The 18,784-nt window shown below is 39.3% G+C and overlaps 1 protein-coding gene across 9 annotated transcripts in view; it reads left to right on the forward strand.

Annotated features, from left to right (window-relative positions):
- The window catches only part of TASOR (transcription activation suppressor), a 64,021-nt gene that overhangs the window by 41,566 nt on the left and 3,671 nt on the right, over window positions 1-18,784 (forward strand). For 4 of the 9 annotated variants that reach the window (XM_031663277.1, XM_017955368.3, XM_021934300.2 and 1 more), the window contains 9 exons: window positions 403-806; window positions 2,028-2,172; window positions 3,391-3,450; window positions 8,341-9,269; window positions 13,674-13,796; window positions 14,546-14,705; window positions 15,140-15,248; window positions 17,644-17,822; window positions 18,007-18,171. In XM_031663277.1, the coding sequence (XP_031519137.1) occupies window positions 403-806; window positions 2,028-2,172; window positions 3,391-3,450; window positions 8,341-9,269; window positions 13,674-13,796; window positions 14,546-14,705; window positions 15,140-15,248; window positions 17,644-17,822; window positions 18,007-18,171 (2,274 nt within the window). The remainder of the gene's footprint in view (window positions 1-402; window positions 807-2,027; window positions 2,173-3,390; window positions 3,451-8,340; window positions 9,270-13,673; window positions 13,797-14,545; window positions 14,706-15,139; window positions 15,249-17,643; window positions 17,823-18,006; window positions 18,172-18,784) is intronic. The other 5 variants (XM_031663282.1, XM_031663280.1, XM_031663283.1 and 2 more) reach the window with 3 other exon arrangements.

The following is an 18,784-nucleotide window of genomic DNA, read 5'->3' on the forward strand; positions in this document are numbered from 1 at the left end:
TTTTATTAGCCTAGTGTAATACGCATATAATCCTAACAATTGGCAAAATAGCAAGTACAAATGTTTCATCTCTTGTCAGGCATCTGGTTGACTTTGAGATTTTGATGGTAGAGTTATTAATACACATATTTAAAACCTGATGCATGAGCTTATTTTCCTGTTGATAGAATGCTTAAATTACAATGAAAATTAAACTTAAATAGCAATTTTGAACTATGTGCAAAATTTTACAATTCTGTTTGTAAAGTGATGCGGATATTTGTAAAATCTAAGCAAATTGTTTGGTTGAGTTCCTGACCATAAATGCTTTACGATAATTTTTTAGGTATATTTGATTTCAAAAATTTTATGCTGGTTTTTAAACTTAACTTCAACCAATGACTTTTCTTTCCTTTTTCTCAGAGTCTCCACAGCCTATTGGCTCACTTGGACATGATGCTGACTTGAGGCGGCAGCAGCAGGATACCTCTAACTCCGGCATTGCTGACATCCATAGGCTGTTTAATTGGTTATCAGAAACACTAGCAAATGCGCGCCATTCTGATGCATCTCTGACAGACACAGTCAACAAAGCCTTAGGATTGAGCACTGATGATGCCTATGAAGAGCTGAGGCAAAAACATGAGTATGAGTTGAACTCTAACCCAGATAAGAAAGAATATGAGCAGCCTACTTGTGCAAAAATTGAAAATGCACAGTTTAAGGGTACTCAGAGCTTATTACTAGAAGTTGATGCAACATCTAAGTATTCTGTTGCTATTTCTACCACCGAAGTGGGCACTGACCATAAGCTACATTTGAAAGAAGTAAGCATATAGCTGTTGGTTATCTTTGTGTTTGTGAGTGTGTGTGTGAAAGAGGTGCTGTGAGTATGCTTCAGGGAATGATTTTTTTCTTTGAAAAAGAAATAAAATGCACTTTTGAGTAAAGGTGCCTGTCTAGGATGGTACTTCCTAAGTTATTCCTTGTTACAAAGAGATAAATGCTGAAATAGTTTTCCTTCCTTCCCTAGAAGCTTAATATATTGTCTACAGTTTACTTGTGATAAAGCTAAGGTGGAACAATCTATTAATATTTGTCAGAAATGGCTTATTGGGAGTTAATTCCTTATTGTTTCATAATAAAATTGAATTATCAAAACATTGGCTTTCTGCTGGCACTAACAGAGAACCCAAAGGTGAGACAGGTGAGGATACCAGTCTCAATACAGCAGTGTAACAAAGTTAAGTACTTGCTATTTCTTATGCAAATAGGAATGGGACATAAGTAGCCTTTAGGATTACCTCTGAAGTGACTTGCAGCTTTGCTTATTGGAGTGTTCAGTATATTTATGATATATGTTCAGAGTGCTGGTTTGTAGCTGAGAAGTAGCCTTATCTCCCTTAAGTAGTCGCTGCGTCACTGGGGAATAGTTCTAGGATGGCACCATATTCCTATGGGCTTACTTCTTCATTTACTGTCTCCATTTTCTGTTCCCTGCCTTTGTTTAAAAGTTGTATGCATGTCCCCATTCTTTCTCCATGTCGTTTTGGGATATTTATTTCAAGGGGAAGATGATGACAGGAAGCTTATTTGTTGGGGTATGTAAGGTAGGCACTGAGGAACTAACCTGTATTAATATTTTCCTGATAACTTTTGTATTTTAAATCAAGTTGATGGGGGGCGGGGGCACGGGGCGAACCTAGCACACCACTGATTTTTATAACTAAAGTTTTAATGGAGCACAGCTATGTCCATTTGTTTAGGTATTGCCTGTGGTAGACTTGAGAGTCTGGCCTGCAGAGCCTAAAATATTTACTGTTTGGCACTTTAGCATAAAAGTTGACCAATCCCTGTTCTAAATTAACATAAAATTAAGTTTTGAGGGAAAAGTTATGTTTTGAGACTAGAGTGTAACTTTACCATGTTGATTTTACACATTTGTAATATTTAGATTGAAGCACATGAATTTACTGTGAAAAAAAGTTTATTCTTGACATTAAAATGAATTGAAAAGAAAGCTATTGAGTGTGTACTTTGATTTTTAGGATCCAAATTTAATTAGCGTGAATAATTTTGAAGATTGCAGTTTGTGTCCCAGTGTTCCCATTGAACATGGATTTCGTAGACAACAGTCTAAGTCAAATAATGTTGAAGAGACTGAAATACATTGGAAACTGATACCAATTACAGGTAAGAAAAGTATACTTAGACTTCGGTTTGCTTCATTTTACTTTGAGACCAGTTTCCTGAAGGTTTCCATCTGTTCTGGATTTCACTCTTGGGTCACTAGGTGTTTCATCTTACTTGGCGCTGATACCTTCAGTGTCTTATTTAAGTAATACGATGTAATACTTAAGTAATACGAAGTAATACTGAGTGTTGCTGTTCTTGGTCAGCATCAGCAAGCACCGGCAAAATCACCTTAAAAACAGGGATTTAAGACACACTGTCTCTGTGGAGTTTAGCATGCAGACTGCTGAATGAAGACTGCTGGCAGAAACTGAGTTTTTGATAAGCTGAGGTAGCTGCAGAGATAAAATGGTGCTCTTTGGACAATCAATTAAATGTCTTCTCAAACTTACTAAACTTCACTGTAACAAGCTGTCATACTAGTAAGTGATAATGTTGAGGTTCATCTATTAGAAATTTGATTTCTTAATGCTGGATTATCTTAAATAAATTGGATTATCTTAGAGAATGGCCTCAATGATCACATGTAAATGTTGTTGAACTATGAGGCAAAAAGTTTAGCAGATGTTGAAATATTTTTTTTTTTGGTAGCATCCTGATTTCTCTGTGCAAACACGCACATACAAACATACAAATACATACACTTAATATACCAAGTTCTTTTTCTTAAATATTTTTGGAAATATTTTCAGGGTATATGTCTTTTCCAGTCTTACATCTTTAACCTTTTAAAAACAATAGCAGCAGCAAACAACTTTTTGTTACAAAGTAGACTGGCCTATGAACTAGACTAGAACCTGCTGAGACTTCCGAGGACTCAGAAGAATTTATAAAACTTTATGAGTTCCCATGGGGTTTAGCAGTATCTTCTACTTAACACCTTTCTGGAGGGCAAGCGGCCTGTAGGTGATGATAGAGGGAACCTAGTATTGTTTTATGAGGTGGAAATACCAGCTTGAGTGGGAGAAACAAAAGAAGTAGTTGATACAAGAAGGTTATCCTAACCGTTTCTCATTTAGACACCTTCATACTTGGTGTTGGGTCATTTGAAGGTACAGTGTCTTAAGTGTTGATATTCCATCATTACAAGTATGACCCTTCAGATTATTTTAGGCAGAAGAAGGAATGCTTGCATTTGTTATCACTTGGGGTTTTCTGAAAGGTGCTTAGTAGGTATCACTAATGTCTGAAGAGAGTCTAATGGATGCTTTCCCTCAGGAGGGAATGCAAGAAGCCCAGAAGACCAGCTGGGGAAACATGGTGAGAAACAAACACCAGGTGAGAAGGCTTGCTTTGCTTTTCTTCCCAGTGTGCCCTTCTTCAGAATTGCAACTTGCATTTCTGATACTCCATCAATAAGGGCATTGATTTAAATTTTTTTAATTACAGAAAATTTGGACACTACCATATTTATTTGTATGTAAATCATTACTTGAATTGTATCCAATATTCTTACTATAAAGTGTTCAAATAAGTCACCGAATATTTATATAGATTAAGTTTTCTTCACCCATAATAGAGTCTATCTTACAGTATGATTTGGAAAGACCGGAATACATTCCTAAACAATTTGTGCAGTATATCTTATGAGAAACTCTTTTTTGTTTTTGTTTTCGTTTTTTTTTTTGAGATGGAATCTTGCTGTATCACCCAGGCTGGAGTGCAGTGATGTGAGCTTGGCTCACTGCAAGCTCTGCCTCCCAGGTTCAAGCAGTTCACCTTTCTCAGCCTCCCAAGTAGCTGGGATTACAGGCGCATGCCACCATGCCCAGCTAATTTTTGTATTTTTAGTAGAGACGGGGTTTCACCATGTTTGCCAGGCTGGTCTCAAACTCCTGACCTCCGATGATCCACCCGCTTTGGCCTCCCAAAGTGCTGGGATTACAGGCTGGAGCCTCCACGCCTGGGTTTCTTTTTTTAAAATTTTTAAAAAATAGCCAAGAGGGGAAGCCATTTATATTTTAGGTATACTGTTCATAGTCTTAACCTAGTTTTTCTGATTGTAAAGCTGATTTCTGCAGGTACTTTAAATAAGAGATTAAGAAACTTGGATTTCAGAAACAATTGCAGATATTACTGATTAGCTAGTTGGCAGTGGGTACCTAGGAGATAATCTTTGAGCTTTGTGGATTCAGCTTCTCTGCAGATGGTCTTGCTTATAGTTTGGTGGTGATATTTTTTATATTTTCTTTCAGTTTTACTGTATCTGTCTCAGAAATTAAAGTGTTGTTTTTTTATTTGAAAGAAATATGAAATGATTTTCTTACTACATCTTTGTAGTAATTTCTTTGCTTTGGGAGTTGTTTCTCCCCTGCCCCCCCCCCCCCCCCAATTAAAGTTACTAGCTTCCTTCAAGAAAATCTTTACCATCTCCTAGGAAAATTATGGTTTAAAAAAAGAAACCATGAACAACAGATATATAACATAGAGGAAAGTTCACAAATCTTTTTTTTTTTTCTTTTTTCCTCTGATACAGAGTCTCTCTCTGTTGCCCAGGCTCTAGTGCAGTGGCATGATCTTGGTTCTTTGCAACGTGTGCCTCCTGGGTTCAAGCGATTCTCCTGCCTCAGCCTCCCAAGTAGCTGGGATTACAGGCATGTGCCACCACACCCAGCTAAGTTTTATATTTTTAGTAGAGACAGGGTTTCACCATGTTGGCCAGGCTAGTCTCGATCTCCTGACCTCAAGTGAGCCACTGAACCTGGCCACAGATCTTTATTGTACAGCTTTTTGAAATTTTACATATGTATATGACCACCACCCAAATCAAGGTATAGAACATTTCTAGCATCCTAGAAGATTTTCTTCCGCATTCTCCTAGTTAGTACTCTCCTTGTTCCCAAGTAATTGCTAATCCAACTTCTTTTACCATATATTAGTTTTGCCTGCTGTTGAACTTAGGGTAATTAGAGCCTAATGTCGTCTCTCATGTTTGGTACTTTCATGCAATATTATGTCAGGACGTGATCAATGTTTTGCATCTATCAATAATTCTTTTCTCATTAAGAATAGTAGAATAGTTTTTTTTTTTTTTTTTTTAGAGTCTTGTTCTGTCACCCAGGCAGGAGTGCAGTGGCGTGATCTCGACTCACTACAACCTCTGCCTCCTGGGTTCAAGCGATTCTCCTGCCTCAGCCTCCCGAATAGCTGGGAATACAGGCGCGTGCCACCATGCCCAGCTAATTTTTGTATTTTTAGTAGAGATGGGGTTTCACCATGTTGGCCAGGATGGTCTCGATCTCTTGACCTCGTGATCTCCCTGCCTTGTCCTCCCAAAGTGCTGGGATTACAGGCGTGAGCAACCGTGCCCGGCTAGTAGTAATCTTTCTTATGCTTCAGAATGTGACATCTGACTGATGGTACCTTTAGAGAACTCACTACTCCCCTTTCACTTAAAAGTTAAAATACTGCAATTATTTAATGGCAGTAAGTTAAAAAACAAAACAAAAACAAAAACGTGGTGGCTCATGTTTGTAATCCTAGCACTTTGGGAGGCCAAGGCGTGCGGATCAGGAGGTCAAGACATTGAGACCATCCTGGCCAACAAGGTAAAAACTTGTCTCTACTAAAAATAAAAAAGTTAGCTGAGCGTGGTGGCTTGCACCTGTAGTCACAGCTCCTCGGGAGGCTGAGGCAGGAGAATTGCTCGAACCTGGGAGGCAGAGGTTGCAGTGAGCCGAGATCGCATCCCTGCACTCCAGCCAGGTGGCAGAGCGAGACTCTGTTTAAGAAAAAAACAACAACAAAAGCATTATTATAGATTGACATGTATGGTGTTTTCAATCACTTATAGATGGAGATCTTTTCAAAGTAATTACGTTTTTTTTTCCTTTTTTTTGTGCAACAGAATCTTGCTCTGTTGCCCAGGCAGGCTGGAGTGCCGTGGTGCAATCTTGGCTCACTGCAGCCTCCGCTTCCTGAGTAGCTGAGATTACAGGTGCCCGCCACCACGCCTGGCTAATTTTTGTATTATTTTTTAGTAGAGACGAGGTTTCACCATGTTGGCCAGGCTGGTCTCGAACTCCTGACCTCAGGTGATCTGCCTGCCTTGGCCTCCCAAAGTGCTGGGATTACAGGCATGAGCCACCGCTACTGAGCAGTTAAGTTCTTAATAAAATCATACAGGGAAATTTGTGCAAAATAAAATTAGGTTGTGATTATTTATATTTTATAAAGGGATCTATTTGGTTTAGAGGTTTTTAATTATGGAAAATTCTCCATGTAGATTTAAGTTACATTGCAGGTTAAAAGTATTCCCTTTATTTGTAACCCTTCAGGAGTAAACTTACTGGTTGGTTGTTTAGCTGTACATTTTGGGAGCCACTGTTTCATTTAAAGTAATAAATAGCCGGATGTGGTGGTATGCACCTGTAGTCCCATCTGCTTGGAAGACTGAGGCAGGAGGAATTGAGGCCAGAAATTCAAGGCCAGTCTGGGAAACATAGTGAGGCCCCATGTCTAATAAATAATTCAGAACTTTTTAAATTAAGGTAGTTCTCCCCAACCCATATGTTTTATGAGATGCAATTCAACATTTTTTCTTTGAATATATCCAATATTTGACATGATACATAATTCAAGAAGTCTAAAAATACTTCAGAAAGTAATACTACCCCAGCCCAGGTCACTTAGATTCTTCCCTGTATATTAGCCATGGTTACCAATTTCTTGTGTATCCTTCCAGACACTTTATATGTACTAAACCACATTTTAATGTTGCAGATTTAAGATATTCAGGATATTTAGTATTCCTAATTATCTTACGGAACTTGGATTTTCTGGTTTATCAATTTCATACAGTTCTAATTCTTATCCTGGCATGTTGGATATTTTGTTCCCCTCTCACCTCTGCCTACAGACCCACCTTGGGTCTTTTCTCTGTGCTGTCAAATTGCCTTTGCAATAGTTAATGAGTGTACTGGTTCAGGATAACCACCAGGATTGGCAGAGAATGTCATAAGCTGACTCCTAGTGAGTCTATTTAAACCTTTTCTAGTGTGATGAGTGTGAGCAAAATCTTTACTGTAGGTTTGAAAACTACCTGTACCTGGACTTCCTGATTTAGAGGCACCATTTCCTATACTACAGCAGCAATTTGTTAGGGAATATTGGCCAAGGCTTAAGGAAAATCAGTAATTTTTTAGCAGGTAAAATTGTGTATAGGTCTTCTAAGCAAAGATCATGAGTTTTTTCTTTTCCTAAAATATAACACTAAAATTGAAGTTAAATGTTTTTCAAACCCTTGTTGCTTAAAAATGGAATTTGGGTTCCCTTTTTCAGACGTTTCAAAAACATACTTTGTTTGAATTTAGGATTTTTTGGGGGGAAAGTTGATCTTTTGGGTTGAGCTATTTGTCAAGAGTGAAAGGTTTTAATCCCATTAGTATCAGCTAACCATAGTATCAGCCAACCTCAGTATCAGCCAACCTCTGTATCTCAAATGAGGTATAGCTATCCTCTTTTCTCTTAGAATTATTTCCAAACACAAGGAAAATATTTATGAAAGGACTGTCAAAAGTGTGCAGCTGTGAAATATATTCTTCTCTTATTATTATTCGTTTTATTTCCTGATAAAATGAAGTCCCTGACATTACAGGAAATCTACTTAGCAACCTCATAAGTGAGAACAAGTCTGAAAGCAGATACAAAATTAATTATCCTAGATCCTAGATGCAACTTTTAACTTTTGACAGTTATTCCCACAGCATTTCTGTTTGGTATTCTTACAATTGTCTTACGCTCAGAATTCTCACTAAGGGGCCATTACCATAGTAGATATTACTTGGCAAATAATAAATACAGGGATTGAGCAAGCTGATGCAACTGACCATCTTGATTAAAACGTGTATTAAACTTAGATCTACAGAATGGTAGGGAGGCAGAAATAAGCAAATGACTTAATTTGTATTGATGCCAAATTGGTGTTTGCTTGAACACTTCAAAATGGCAGAGTTGTTAACACTAGCTACAACTCTTAAGGACCATCCCATAAGTAGGGCACATGGGGCATAGAATTCATACCAGAATTTTAAGATTTTATTTTACTTTCTAATATATAATTAGTTCTTAATGTGTGTTAACCCTTTTTTTCCCTCCAATTTAAGGGTCTGTGTTTTCATATGTTATATTTTTGGATTGCTCTTATAATAATGAACTCTTCCTGTATAGGTATGAAATCACCAGAAGAACAACTGGTGTGTGTGCCACCACAGGAGGCCTTTCCTAACGACCCCCGGGTAATAAATAGACAGAGAAGTTCTGATTACCAGTTTCCATCCTCTCCATTTACAGACACACTAAAGGGCACCACTGAGGATGACGTGTTGACAGGTCAGGTGGAGGAGCAGTGTGTGCCAGCAGCAGAGGCAGAGCCGCCTGCAGTGAGCGAAACCACAGAGAGGACAGTGTTAGGAGAGTACAATCTCTTTTCTAGGAAGATAGAAGAGATTTTGAAGCAAAAGAATGTTTCATATGTCAGTAGAGTTTCCACACCTATCTTTACAACACAAGAGAAGATGAAACGGCTTTCCGAGTTCATATATTCTAAGACTTCCAAAGCTGGTGTGCAGGAGTTTGTAGATGGTTTGCATGAGAAGCTAAATACTATTATTATTAAAGCATCAGCCAAGGGTGGGAATTTGCCACCAGTCAGTCCTAACGATTCTGGTGCTAAGATAGCATCGAATCTTCTGGAAAGGCATGTCATACCAGTTTCCTCAAGTGACTTCAACAATAAACATCTCCTTGAGCCACTGTGTAGTGATCCTTTGAAAGACACCAACTCTAATGAGCAGCATTCCACTTCGACTTTGAGTTTAACTGAAGTAGAAATGAACCAGCCTCAACATGCCACAGAGTTAACGGTGACTTCTGATCATACTGTACCTGGTGATATGGCCCGGGAACCAGTAGAAGAAACAACAAAATCCCCCAGTGATGTAAACATTTCTGCTCAACCGGCTCTTTCAAATTTTATAAGCCAGTTAGAACCTGAAGTATTTAATAGTTTGGTTAAAATCATGAAAGATGTCCAGAAAAATACTGTGAAATTTTATATTCATGAAGAAGAAGAGAGTGTGCTCTGTAAAGAAATAAAGGTAACTAAACGAGAAGGTAATAGTAATGCTGTACAAACTTCTCTTGTTGGTGTGACCTGTATAAAATGGAAGTTTTTTGTGTTTAAATGTTTACCGTAGGCCAGGCATGGTGGCTAATACCTGTAATTCCAAAACTTGGGAGGCTGAGGCAGGAGGATTGCTTGAGGCCAGGAGTTCATGACCAGCCTGGGCAACATAACAAGACTTTGTCTCTTAATAACAAAATAGGTGTGGTGGCACTCTACTGTAGTCCCAGCTGCTTGGGAAGCTCAAGTGGGAGGGTCACTTGAGCCCAGGCATTTAAGATTACAGTTAGCTATGATTGTGCCAGCTTAGGTGACAGAGTGAGACCCTGTCTCTAAAAATAAATAATAAAAATAAATGTTGATTGTATATCTTCATAATTTAACTCAGGGTGGAATAAAAGAGTGGTAAGTCCAAGTAAATTCAGAACTTGGGGTCTAAATATGTTAGAATTTAGAATCTTGTTTTACAGTGTCATTTATGCACATACCTTTTAAACTGTTGATTTGAAGGTTTGAAGTGTTTCTTGGGATTTTTTTTTTTTTTTTTTTTTTTTTTTTGAGATGGAGTCTCCCTCTGTCGCCCAGGCTGGAGTACAGTGGTGTGATCTCGGCTCACTGCAACCTCTGCCTCCCGAGTTCAAGCAGTTCTCCTGCCTCAGCCTCCCGAGTAGCTGGGATTACAGGCATGCAACACCATGCCCAGCTAATTTTTTTTTGTATTTTCAGTAGAGACAGGGTTTCACCATGTTGGTCAGGCTGGTCTGGAACTCCTGACCTCGTGATCCACCCGCCTCAGCCTCCCATAGTGCTGGGATTACAGGCGTGAGCTACCATGCCTGGCCATTTCTTGGATTTTTAATGAAGAGGAAGGAAAAACACAGGAAAAATTAAGTTGCCAGGGTTTATCTCATGGGATTTGATCAATCACATAGAAAAACAAACTGCCCAGGGTTGGCTTAATGATAAACTTTTGGTATTTCTTGATACTCTAGCCATGTTACATTCCCTTTATCCTTTATTGATCAAGAAACCTGATAATCTTGAAAGACTACTCAGTCACGAAAGATTTCTCACTGTGAGGTGTATTTTTTCTACCGAAGCTGCAGACTAATATTTCAGATATTTGGTTGAAACACACAGATGGCCAGGCGCTGTGGCTCACGCCTGTAATCCCAGCACTTTGGGAGGCTGAGGTGGGCGGATCACGAGGTCAGGAAATCGAAACCATCCTGGCTAACACAGTGAAACCCCATCTCTACTAAAAGGACAAAAATATTAGCCGGGCGTGGTGGCAGCTTCCTGTAGTCCCAGCTACGTGGGAGGCTGAGGCAGGAGAATGGCGTGGACCCAGGAGGCGGAGCTTGCAGTGAGCCGAGATTGCATCACTGTATTCCAGTCTGGGCAACAGTGCAAGACTCCGTCTCAAAAAAAAAACCACACACGCCTTTCTGTGTGTCTGTATGTTAGAGATAGATATGTAAGTTTGTTACCAGTAGGTAGGTAAATGGTAACACATTGGAGCAATTGTATTAGTGGTGTAATATTAAAATTAATACTCAATAAATTATGGGATTTTAATTCCTCAAGGGAATGCCTAAGATTTTGAAATAAATGCCTGCTCTCATTTATGGAGTTTACTTACCATGACTGGAATTTCATTAGAGGAATCAGAGGGACCATGGGCTTTATAGCTACTAACATGTCCTAAGCCTTTTGTCAGTTTGGACATCTCTGAGGTCAGCATGTTTCGTGTGACCTCACCTGGTCAAGACCTGAAGAACATAGAAATGACATGAGTCAGAGTACTCTGTTGGGCTTTCCTTACTGATTCCTAATGGTTTCTTGGGAAAATGAAATGAGACTTCTAGGAATTCCTTGGTTGCACTGACTGAATGTAGAGTTTCTCAACTTTTCCCCACCAGCCAGCAATAAGTTCCCAAGCACAGTACTCTTTGGGGGCATAGCTGCATATTGGTTTGGGGCTAGATGAGAGAATAGGTTGCGCCCAGTTCCGAGTGTGCTTAGCATAATTCCAACTCCCTCCACCCCCACACCCCCAACCCCCTGCTCCTTTTTTAAAAAGATTTGTAACACACCTATTTGACATTTTAAAAAATTTATTTAGTGAGATGGAGTTTTGTTCTTGTTGCCCAGGCTGGAGTGTAATGGCACTATCTTGGCTCACTGCAACCTCCACCTCCTAGGTTCAAGCAATTCTCCTGCCTCATCCTCCCAAGTAGCTGGGATTACAGGCACCCACCACAACGTCCAGCTAATTTTTTGTATTTTTAGTAGAGACGGGGTTTCACCATGTTGGCCAGGCTGGTGTTGAACTCCTGGCCTTAGGTGATGTGCCCGCCTTGGCCTCCCAAAGTATTGGGATTATAGGCGTAAGCTATCGCACCCAGCTGTGACATTTAGATTACGGGGATAGGAGATGCATTTCCTAATGAAATGTGCTTTTAATTTTTTCTGGCATAGAACAAGTCATTTCTGTCATTTATATAGAATAAAAGAGCATTCTTTGTTTTACGAATCTGATAGAAAACCAGATTGAAACCTTAATTCTTTTAATCAATATCCATTGGAAATATTCCAGCAAAAATACTACAGTAAAAGACTTTATGAATAAAAATGTAAACTTTAAATATTTCTGGAGTCAAACTGATTTATTATATGAATTAAACTGTCTTATTTTAAATCAACTTAAAGCTTCTTAATGTAAGAAGACATCAAAAATTACCAGGAGGGAGGCTGAGGCGGGTGGATCATGAGGTCAGGAGATCGGGACCATCCTAACATGGTGAAACCCCATCTCTACTAAAAATACAAAAAATTAGCCAGGCATGGTGACGGGCACCTGTAGTCCCAGTTACTGGGGAGGCTGAAGCAGGAGAATGGTGTGAACCTGGGAGGCAGAGCTTGCAGTGAGCCGAGGTAGCGCCACTGCACTCCAGCCTGGGTGACAGAGTAAGACTCCATCTCAAAAAAAAAAAAAAAATTATCAGCAGGCATGTCAGATGGTAATTTACCTTTTCATTAACTGACTAAGCTGGTCTGAGATCTGCCCAAAAGTTCCAGAGCTTGGATCAAAATCAATGTAGAAGGTGCTGCTTTAGCACAACATCCTCCTCTTTGGGGTGACACTTTAGGCAGCTGTTGAAAGAGCAGTAGACAGGTTGTCAGGTGAACTGGGTTTATTATAGCTGTCTGACCAGCTGTGCTGACGTTAAAAGTAATCTCTGAAATGAGGAATATGACCTCCAGGATCTTGCAGTTTACTTCAGTATTTCAGGATTCCACCAGCAAGCAGAGAGCAAAGGGAACTCTGCATAGAAGTCTGCCTGTGTCTTGTGAAAGGCAGTACCATGTTCACCAGCATGGAGGAAGAAGATTTATTAGTTGGGAGAGTCTACTTTGAAGACAGAAACTTGACAGAAATGGCTTATTAGTATGTCAATACCATTGTACATAATGAAGGTCTATATAAATGCTTTTTGAGCTATTGTGAATTAAAGGAGCTATGGTTGTGAAAGTTCTTAACTCTGAAGGCGTTTATCCCAGTTAATACTGCTGCAAGTAACCAAGGGCCTGCTTAGAATGGAAAGGAAAATGGGAGCTAGGGAGTGGTTAATGATTAGACTCTAGGTTGCCTTAAAGTGTTTCTAAGGTATTACAGGCAACCTAGAGTCTAATCGATTATTAACCTCTATAATAACTAAAGGAGCTGGGTTAAGAACCTGGCCTAATTAACAGTTCTTTCTGTTACTCTCACACTGTTAATTAGCTGGCTTTGCATAGTGCTGTAACATAGTGACCATGTGATTGGTGAAGCTCTGTAACATTGTGACTCTGTGATTGGTGAAGCTCTGACCTTTAGATTGCTCTTCTAGAAAAGAAAAGTGGATTTGGGCCATGTGCAGTGGCTTATGCCTATAATCCCAGCACTTTGGAAGGCCAAGGCAGGAGGATGATCAAACCCAGGAATTTAAGACCAGCTTGGGCAACACAGCGAGACTCTCTTACAAAAAAAAAAAAAAAAAAAAAAAATTAGCCTGGTGTGGTGATGTGAGCCTAGTGCCACGTATTCAGGAGGCTGAGGTGGGAGGATTGCTTGAGCCTGGGAGGTCAAGGCTGCAGTGAGCTGTGATCATTCCGCTGCACTCCAGCCTGGGAAACAGTGATAGCCTGTCTCAAAAAAAAAAAAAAAAAAAAAATAGATTTGATGGTCTGTAAGGTCTCTTAGAGTGTAAATTCATTCATTGTTAATAATGTCCTAGTAGTACTTAAGCTTATCAGTTTATCTTGCATTTCTGGTATTAAATTGATGTTTACAAAAAAGCATTTTAATATTGATTTAGTTGTTTTTCTTTAACAGGAATATCTTATCAAATTAGGCAATACAGAATGTCATCCAGAACAGTTTTTGGAAAGAAGATCAAAATTAGATAAACTATTGATTATTATTCAAAATGAAGACATTGCAGGTTTCATTCACAAGGTAGACTATTAAGTCAAATTCACTACTTACTTTGGTTTTAAAAACTCCCTTATTTTAAAATCTTGCTGTCTGGCAGACTAGTGTTTTTAAAATAAGCTTTAAAGGAGATTAAACTTAAGGACCCATCTATGAATCAGCTTGTGAGATTCAAGTTTGTACCTCTGCAAAGTTTTAAATTGCTGCACATCACGGATCTTCCCTGTCACTCAAGTAGTCAAGACTAATAAGAGTACTGAATCCTTGAATGCCATTGGGTCTGCTGACTACTTAATGTTTTCATCTTCATTTGTATGTCCTAGGAAAAACCTATTTGTGCTCCATCTTTGTCAGACCAGTCCCCTTTTCCCTTATATTTTGAGGTATCCCATCTAGTCTTAGGAGCCCTATCTCACATCTTACATCTTGGATGCCTTTCCTGATTGACTGTTCCAGCACATAGGCTTTTGCCTTCATCTGAATTCTGACTGTATTCACAGGTTATAGAGAGGTCAGCTTTTGTCCATTTTGTGTTTTCAGGTCTATTGTAAGCTGCTTTAGTGGTCTCCGATAGGTCCCAGTACATAAATGTTGGTTTATATATTGGGAAATAATGTTGAGAATATTATTTGTGTGGCTTTCCAGAGGCAATCTGCTAATAGAGATGAGCTATAATGCATTCTGTTAGACTTCTTGTAGGTTCCTTCACACTTGAGTCTATCACTTCATTCCCTCATCCATCTGTTTCTCTTTTTATTTTGGGATTTAAACAGATACCTGGCTTGGTGACTTTAAAGAAGCTCCCCTGCGTTAGTTTTGCTGGTGTTGATAGCCTGGATGATGTTAAAAATCATACATACAATGAATTATTTGTATCTGGAGGTTTTATCGTATCTGATGAATCAATTCTAAATCCAGAGGTTGTCACAATTGGTAAGGTGTGATGTTCTTTTGAGCACATAACTCCTCTTCTGACTCTAATACTTTTTAATGTACTGTCCATTTATTCTGCCATTCACAGATAACTAGTACATTTCAGTCTTTTCCTGAGCTTTTATTACCTCAAATTTCTTTCCCCTTCTCTTAGACCAATAATTTTCTCTAAATCTGGTGTAAAGCAAGGCTTTCTGCCCCTGCTGCAGTTGAATCACTTCTTGTATTACTGTCATCAACATGTTCTTTTGTATGTAGATGTTATATTCTTAGAGTTTTAGGCATGTATAGATCTGTCTCCCTTAGACAGAGAAATGAAAAGAGTACATAGGAAAGTAGGTGTTTCTACATAATATGAAAAAGCACTTCTTTCATAATTCACTTGTGGAATGATTATTTATTGAATTAAAAAGGAACTTCATTATTTCTAACAGAGAACCTTAAAAATTTTTTGACATTCCTTGAAGAACTTAGTACTCCAGAAGGAAAATGGCAATGGAAAGTGCACTGTAAATTTCAGAAGAAACTAAAGGAACTAGGCAGGTAAGCTTTGAAACATAACTATATAATGGTTGTTGATTTTAACATTGTACTCATATTTCTCTATTCCCATGTTTGTAGATTATGGATGTTCTTCATTTTTCACAGATGTCCATAGCCAGTCATAATGGAGTATAGATACTAAATTATTCTTGCCTTTATAAGAGGAAGCAGTATTTTTAAGTAGAAGTTTGGTGAAGTTCTTGTTATGTGCATAGGTAAAATGTGTTTAATCTTTGCCATTTGTGGATTTAGAGTAATCATCCAAATGGAATGATCAGCATTTTTTTTTTTTTTTTTTTTTTGAGACGGAGTTTTGCTCTTGTAGCCCAGGCTGGAGTGCAGTGGGGCAATCTCGCCTCACTGCAACCTCCGCCTCCCGGGTTCAAGCGATTCTCCCACCTCAGCCTCTCAAGTAGCTGAGGTTACAGGTGCCTGCCACCATGCCCGGCTTATTTTTGTATTTTTAGTAGAGATGGGGTTTTACCACATTGGCCTGGCTGGTCTCGAACTTCTGTCCTCAGGTGATCCGCCCGCCTTGGCCTCACAAAGTGCTGGGATTACAGGCGTGAGCCACTGTGCCCGGCCAGCATTTTCCTTTTTTAACTGAACTGTATGTTCCAACTACATCAGACCCTCTCTGAGCCAACTGACTACTTTGTAGGTAGCTAATAAAATTACATATATTTGGACAAGGATTAATCTTGACCTGGTGAAGTGATTTGAGGACATCAATTCATGTGTATATAGGTAATCTCTAACATGCATGGGAGTCACTTCTTTTTTTTTTTTTTTTTTTTTTTTGAGACGGAGTCTCGCTCTGTCGCCCAGGCTGGAGTGCAGTGGCGCGATCTCGGCTCACTGCAAGCTCCGCCTCCCGGGTTCACGCCATTCTCCTGCCTCAGCCTCCCGAGTAGCTGGGACTATAGGCGCCCACAACCGCGCCCGGCTAATTTTTTGTATTTTTAGTAGAGACGGGGTTTCACCGTGGTCTCGATCTCCTGACCTTGTGATCCGCCCGCCTCGGCCTCCCAAAGTGCTGGGATTACAGGCGTGAGCCACCGCGCCCGGCGGGAGTCACTTCTTCAAGTGTGATCTTTGGAACACTAGTCACTTGAGAGAGTCCATAAATGATTGTGGTAATCAGGCACATTTGGGACACTATATCCTACTAGTAAAGTCTATAAAATGTATTTACACATTAAAGGATATGAAGAACTCTAGTTAAAAGAATTGTTTTACATTGTGTTAATCATTATTTCCTTGAACTTAGACCACAAAATTTTATTTCTTAAAGTATGACATTCCATGGTACACTTTTCAGGAAATTCAGGCTTAAATAAGTTTTGAGTATTTAATTCTTTGTAGCAATTCACTTTTAAAAGCTTATCTCCACTTGTTGCTTGTCCCTTGCAATATAGAAACAGCTTAGAGCCGGCCGGGCATGGTGGCTCATGCCTGTAATCCCAGCACATTGGGAGGCTGAGGCAGGCGGATTACGAGGTCAGGAGATTGAAACCATCCTGTCCAACATGGTGAAACCCCGTCTCTACTAAAAATACAAAAATTAACTGGGTGTGGTGGTGTACGCCCGTAGTCCCAGCTACTCGGGAAGCTGAGGCAGGAGAATCGCTTGAACCCAGGAAGCGGAGGTTGCAGCAAGCTGAGATTGCACCACTGTACTCCAGCCTGGCGCCAGAGCGAGACTCTGTCTCAAAAAAAAAAAAAAAAAGTTTAGAGCCATAATAGTGTACTTTTTTTTTTTTTTTTTTTTTTTTTTTTAAGAGACTTTAGTTCTTGTTGCCCAGACTGGAGTGTAATAGTGCAGTCTCAGCTCACTGCAACCTCTGCTTCCTGGGTTCTAGTGATTCTCCCGCCTCAGCCTCCCAAGTAGTTGGGATTACAGGCATGAGCCACCTCATCCGGCTAATTGTATTTTGAGTAGAGATGGGGTTTCACTATGTTGGCCGGGCTGGTCTTGAACTCCTGACCTCAGGTGATCCAACTGCTTTGGCCTCCCAAAGTTTTGGGATTACAGGCGTGAGCCATCAGGCCTGGTCTGTATATTGTATTTTTTGAAGGAAGGATTTATACTTTTTTTGTCCTTTTAAGTCCTTCATTAAAGTTCAAAATTGATAGAGGTAATCATACTTTAAGTAAGTAGAAAAATCAGCTGAGATTTTAGCCTAAGCTGTATAGCTGGCCCTGAGGCCTTGCGACCAAGAAATCCCTTTCTTTCTTTCCAAAGAAGCATGCCCGTACATCAGGCAGAGAGCTAAAGCAGTGTAGTTGTCATTAGTTGCCTCAATGGAAGAAATTGAATTTTAATCTACAGCAGAAATTTCCATACTAAATTTTAGAAGTACAGATCCAGATACTGAACTGCTTAATTTCACAGATTGAATGCTAAAGCTCTAAGTCTGTTGACGCTTCTGAATGTCTATCAGAAGAAACATCTGGTTGAAATTTTGTCATACCACAATTGTGATTCACAAACTCGAAATGCTCCAGAATTGGATTGCCTTATCAGACTTCAGGCTCAGAACATACAGCAACGACACATAGTCTTTTTAACAGGTAAAGAGAGCACTCCTAAGCTTTCTATTATGAATATAGGAATGTGGATGAAAGGATTTTATGGGGCTGTGGTGGGTATCGCTAAGCTTTGATTCTGAAAATGTGAAGGAAAGGATTTTGTGAGGGCTGGGGGCTGTCTACATTTTGAAGGGTTTCATACATGAAACGTTTTTTCTTAATTTAGAGAAGACCATCAAGATGCTTTCCAGTTACACAGATAATGGAATAGTGGTTGCAACTGCTGAAGACTTCATGCAAAACTTTAAAAATCTTGTGGGCTATCACAACTCAATCACAGAAGAAAACCTTCCGCAGCTTGGTGCTAATGAGAATCTTGAGTCCCAGTCAGGTAACTTTTCAGTGGTTTTCATTTTCTTTAACGCAGACAGTAATAAAAGAGGAATGGTTTTGTTCTGTTACCAAATAATGAAATGACTGTTTTGAAACCACTCGCCTCAGTATAAACAGTCATAGGGAAAGTGTTTGAAGACATTTATCATTCTAATACTTAGCATGCACAAGATCTCATTTATTATACTGTAGCCAGTCTAAGTTGTTAGTTATTATAGATTATGCATTTCTATCTATATTGTAGACAATGCATACTATGGAGTATGCATTTTCTCTTCAAGGGTTTGTAAGCATTATTGGTTACTATTGTCAGCAAAGGGGTTATATTAATAAAAAGGTAGGAAACCAGATATGGCGATTCAGCATTGAGCTGCTAGACCTCCCCACATGTATAAAGCAGTTTAATTGCAAGATAGTAGAGCTGTCATAGCTGTAGTCTTTCGTGAGATGGCCTCTGCTTTGGTTCCAGGTTCTATGTGAAATGAAAGATGTACTTTTGTTTTGGATGAAAAAAAAGCAGAAATGATCATTCAGTAGTGCTAACCAGTTTAGTAATCCAGTGAAGCTAGATGTCAAAAAATTTTATTTTATATTTGTCTTGTCAAATACTG

Source organism: Papio anubis, chromosome 2, assembly GCF_008728515.1.
Source record: "Papio anubis isolate 15944 chromosome 2, Panubis1.0, whole genome shotgun sequence".
Classification (NCBI taxonomy): domain Eukaryota; kingdom Metazoa; phylum Chordata; class Mammalia; order Primates; family Cercopithecidae; genus Papio; species Papio anubis.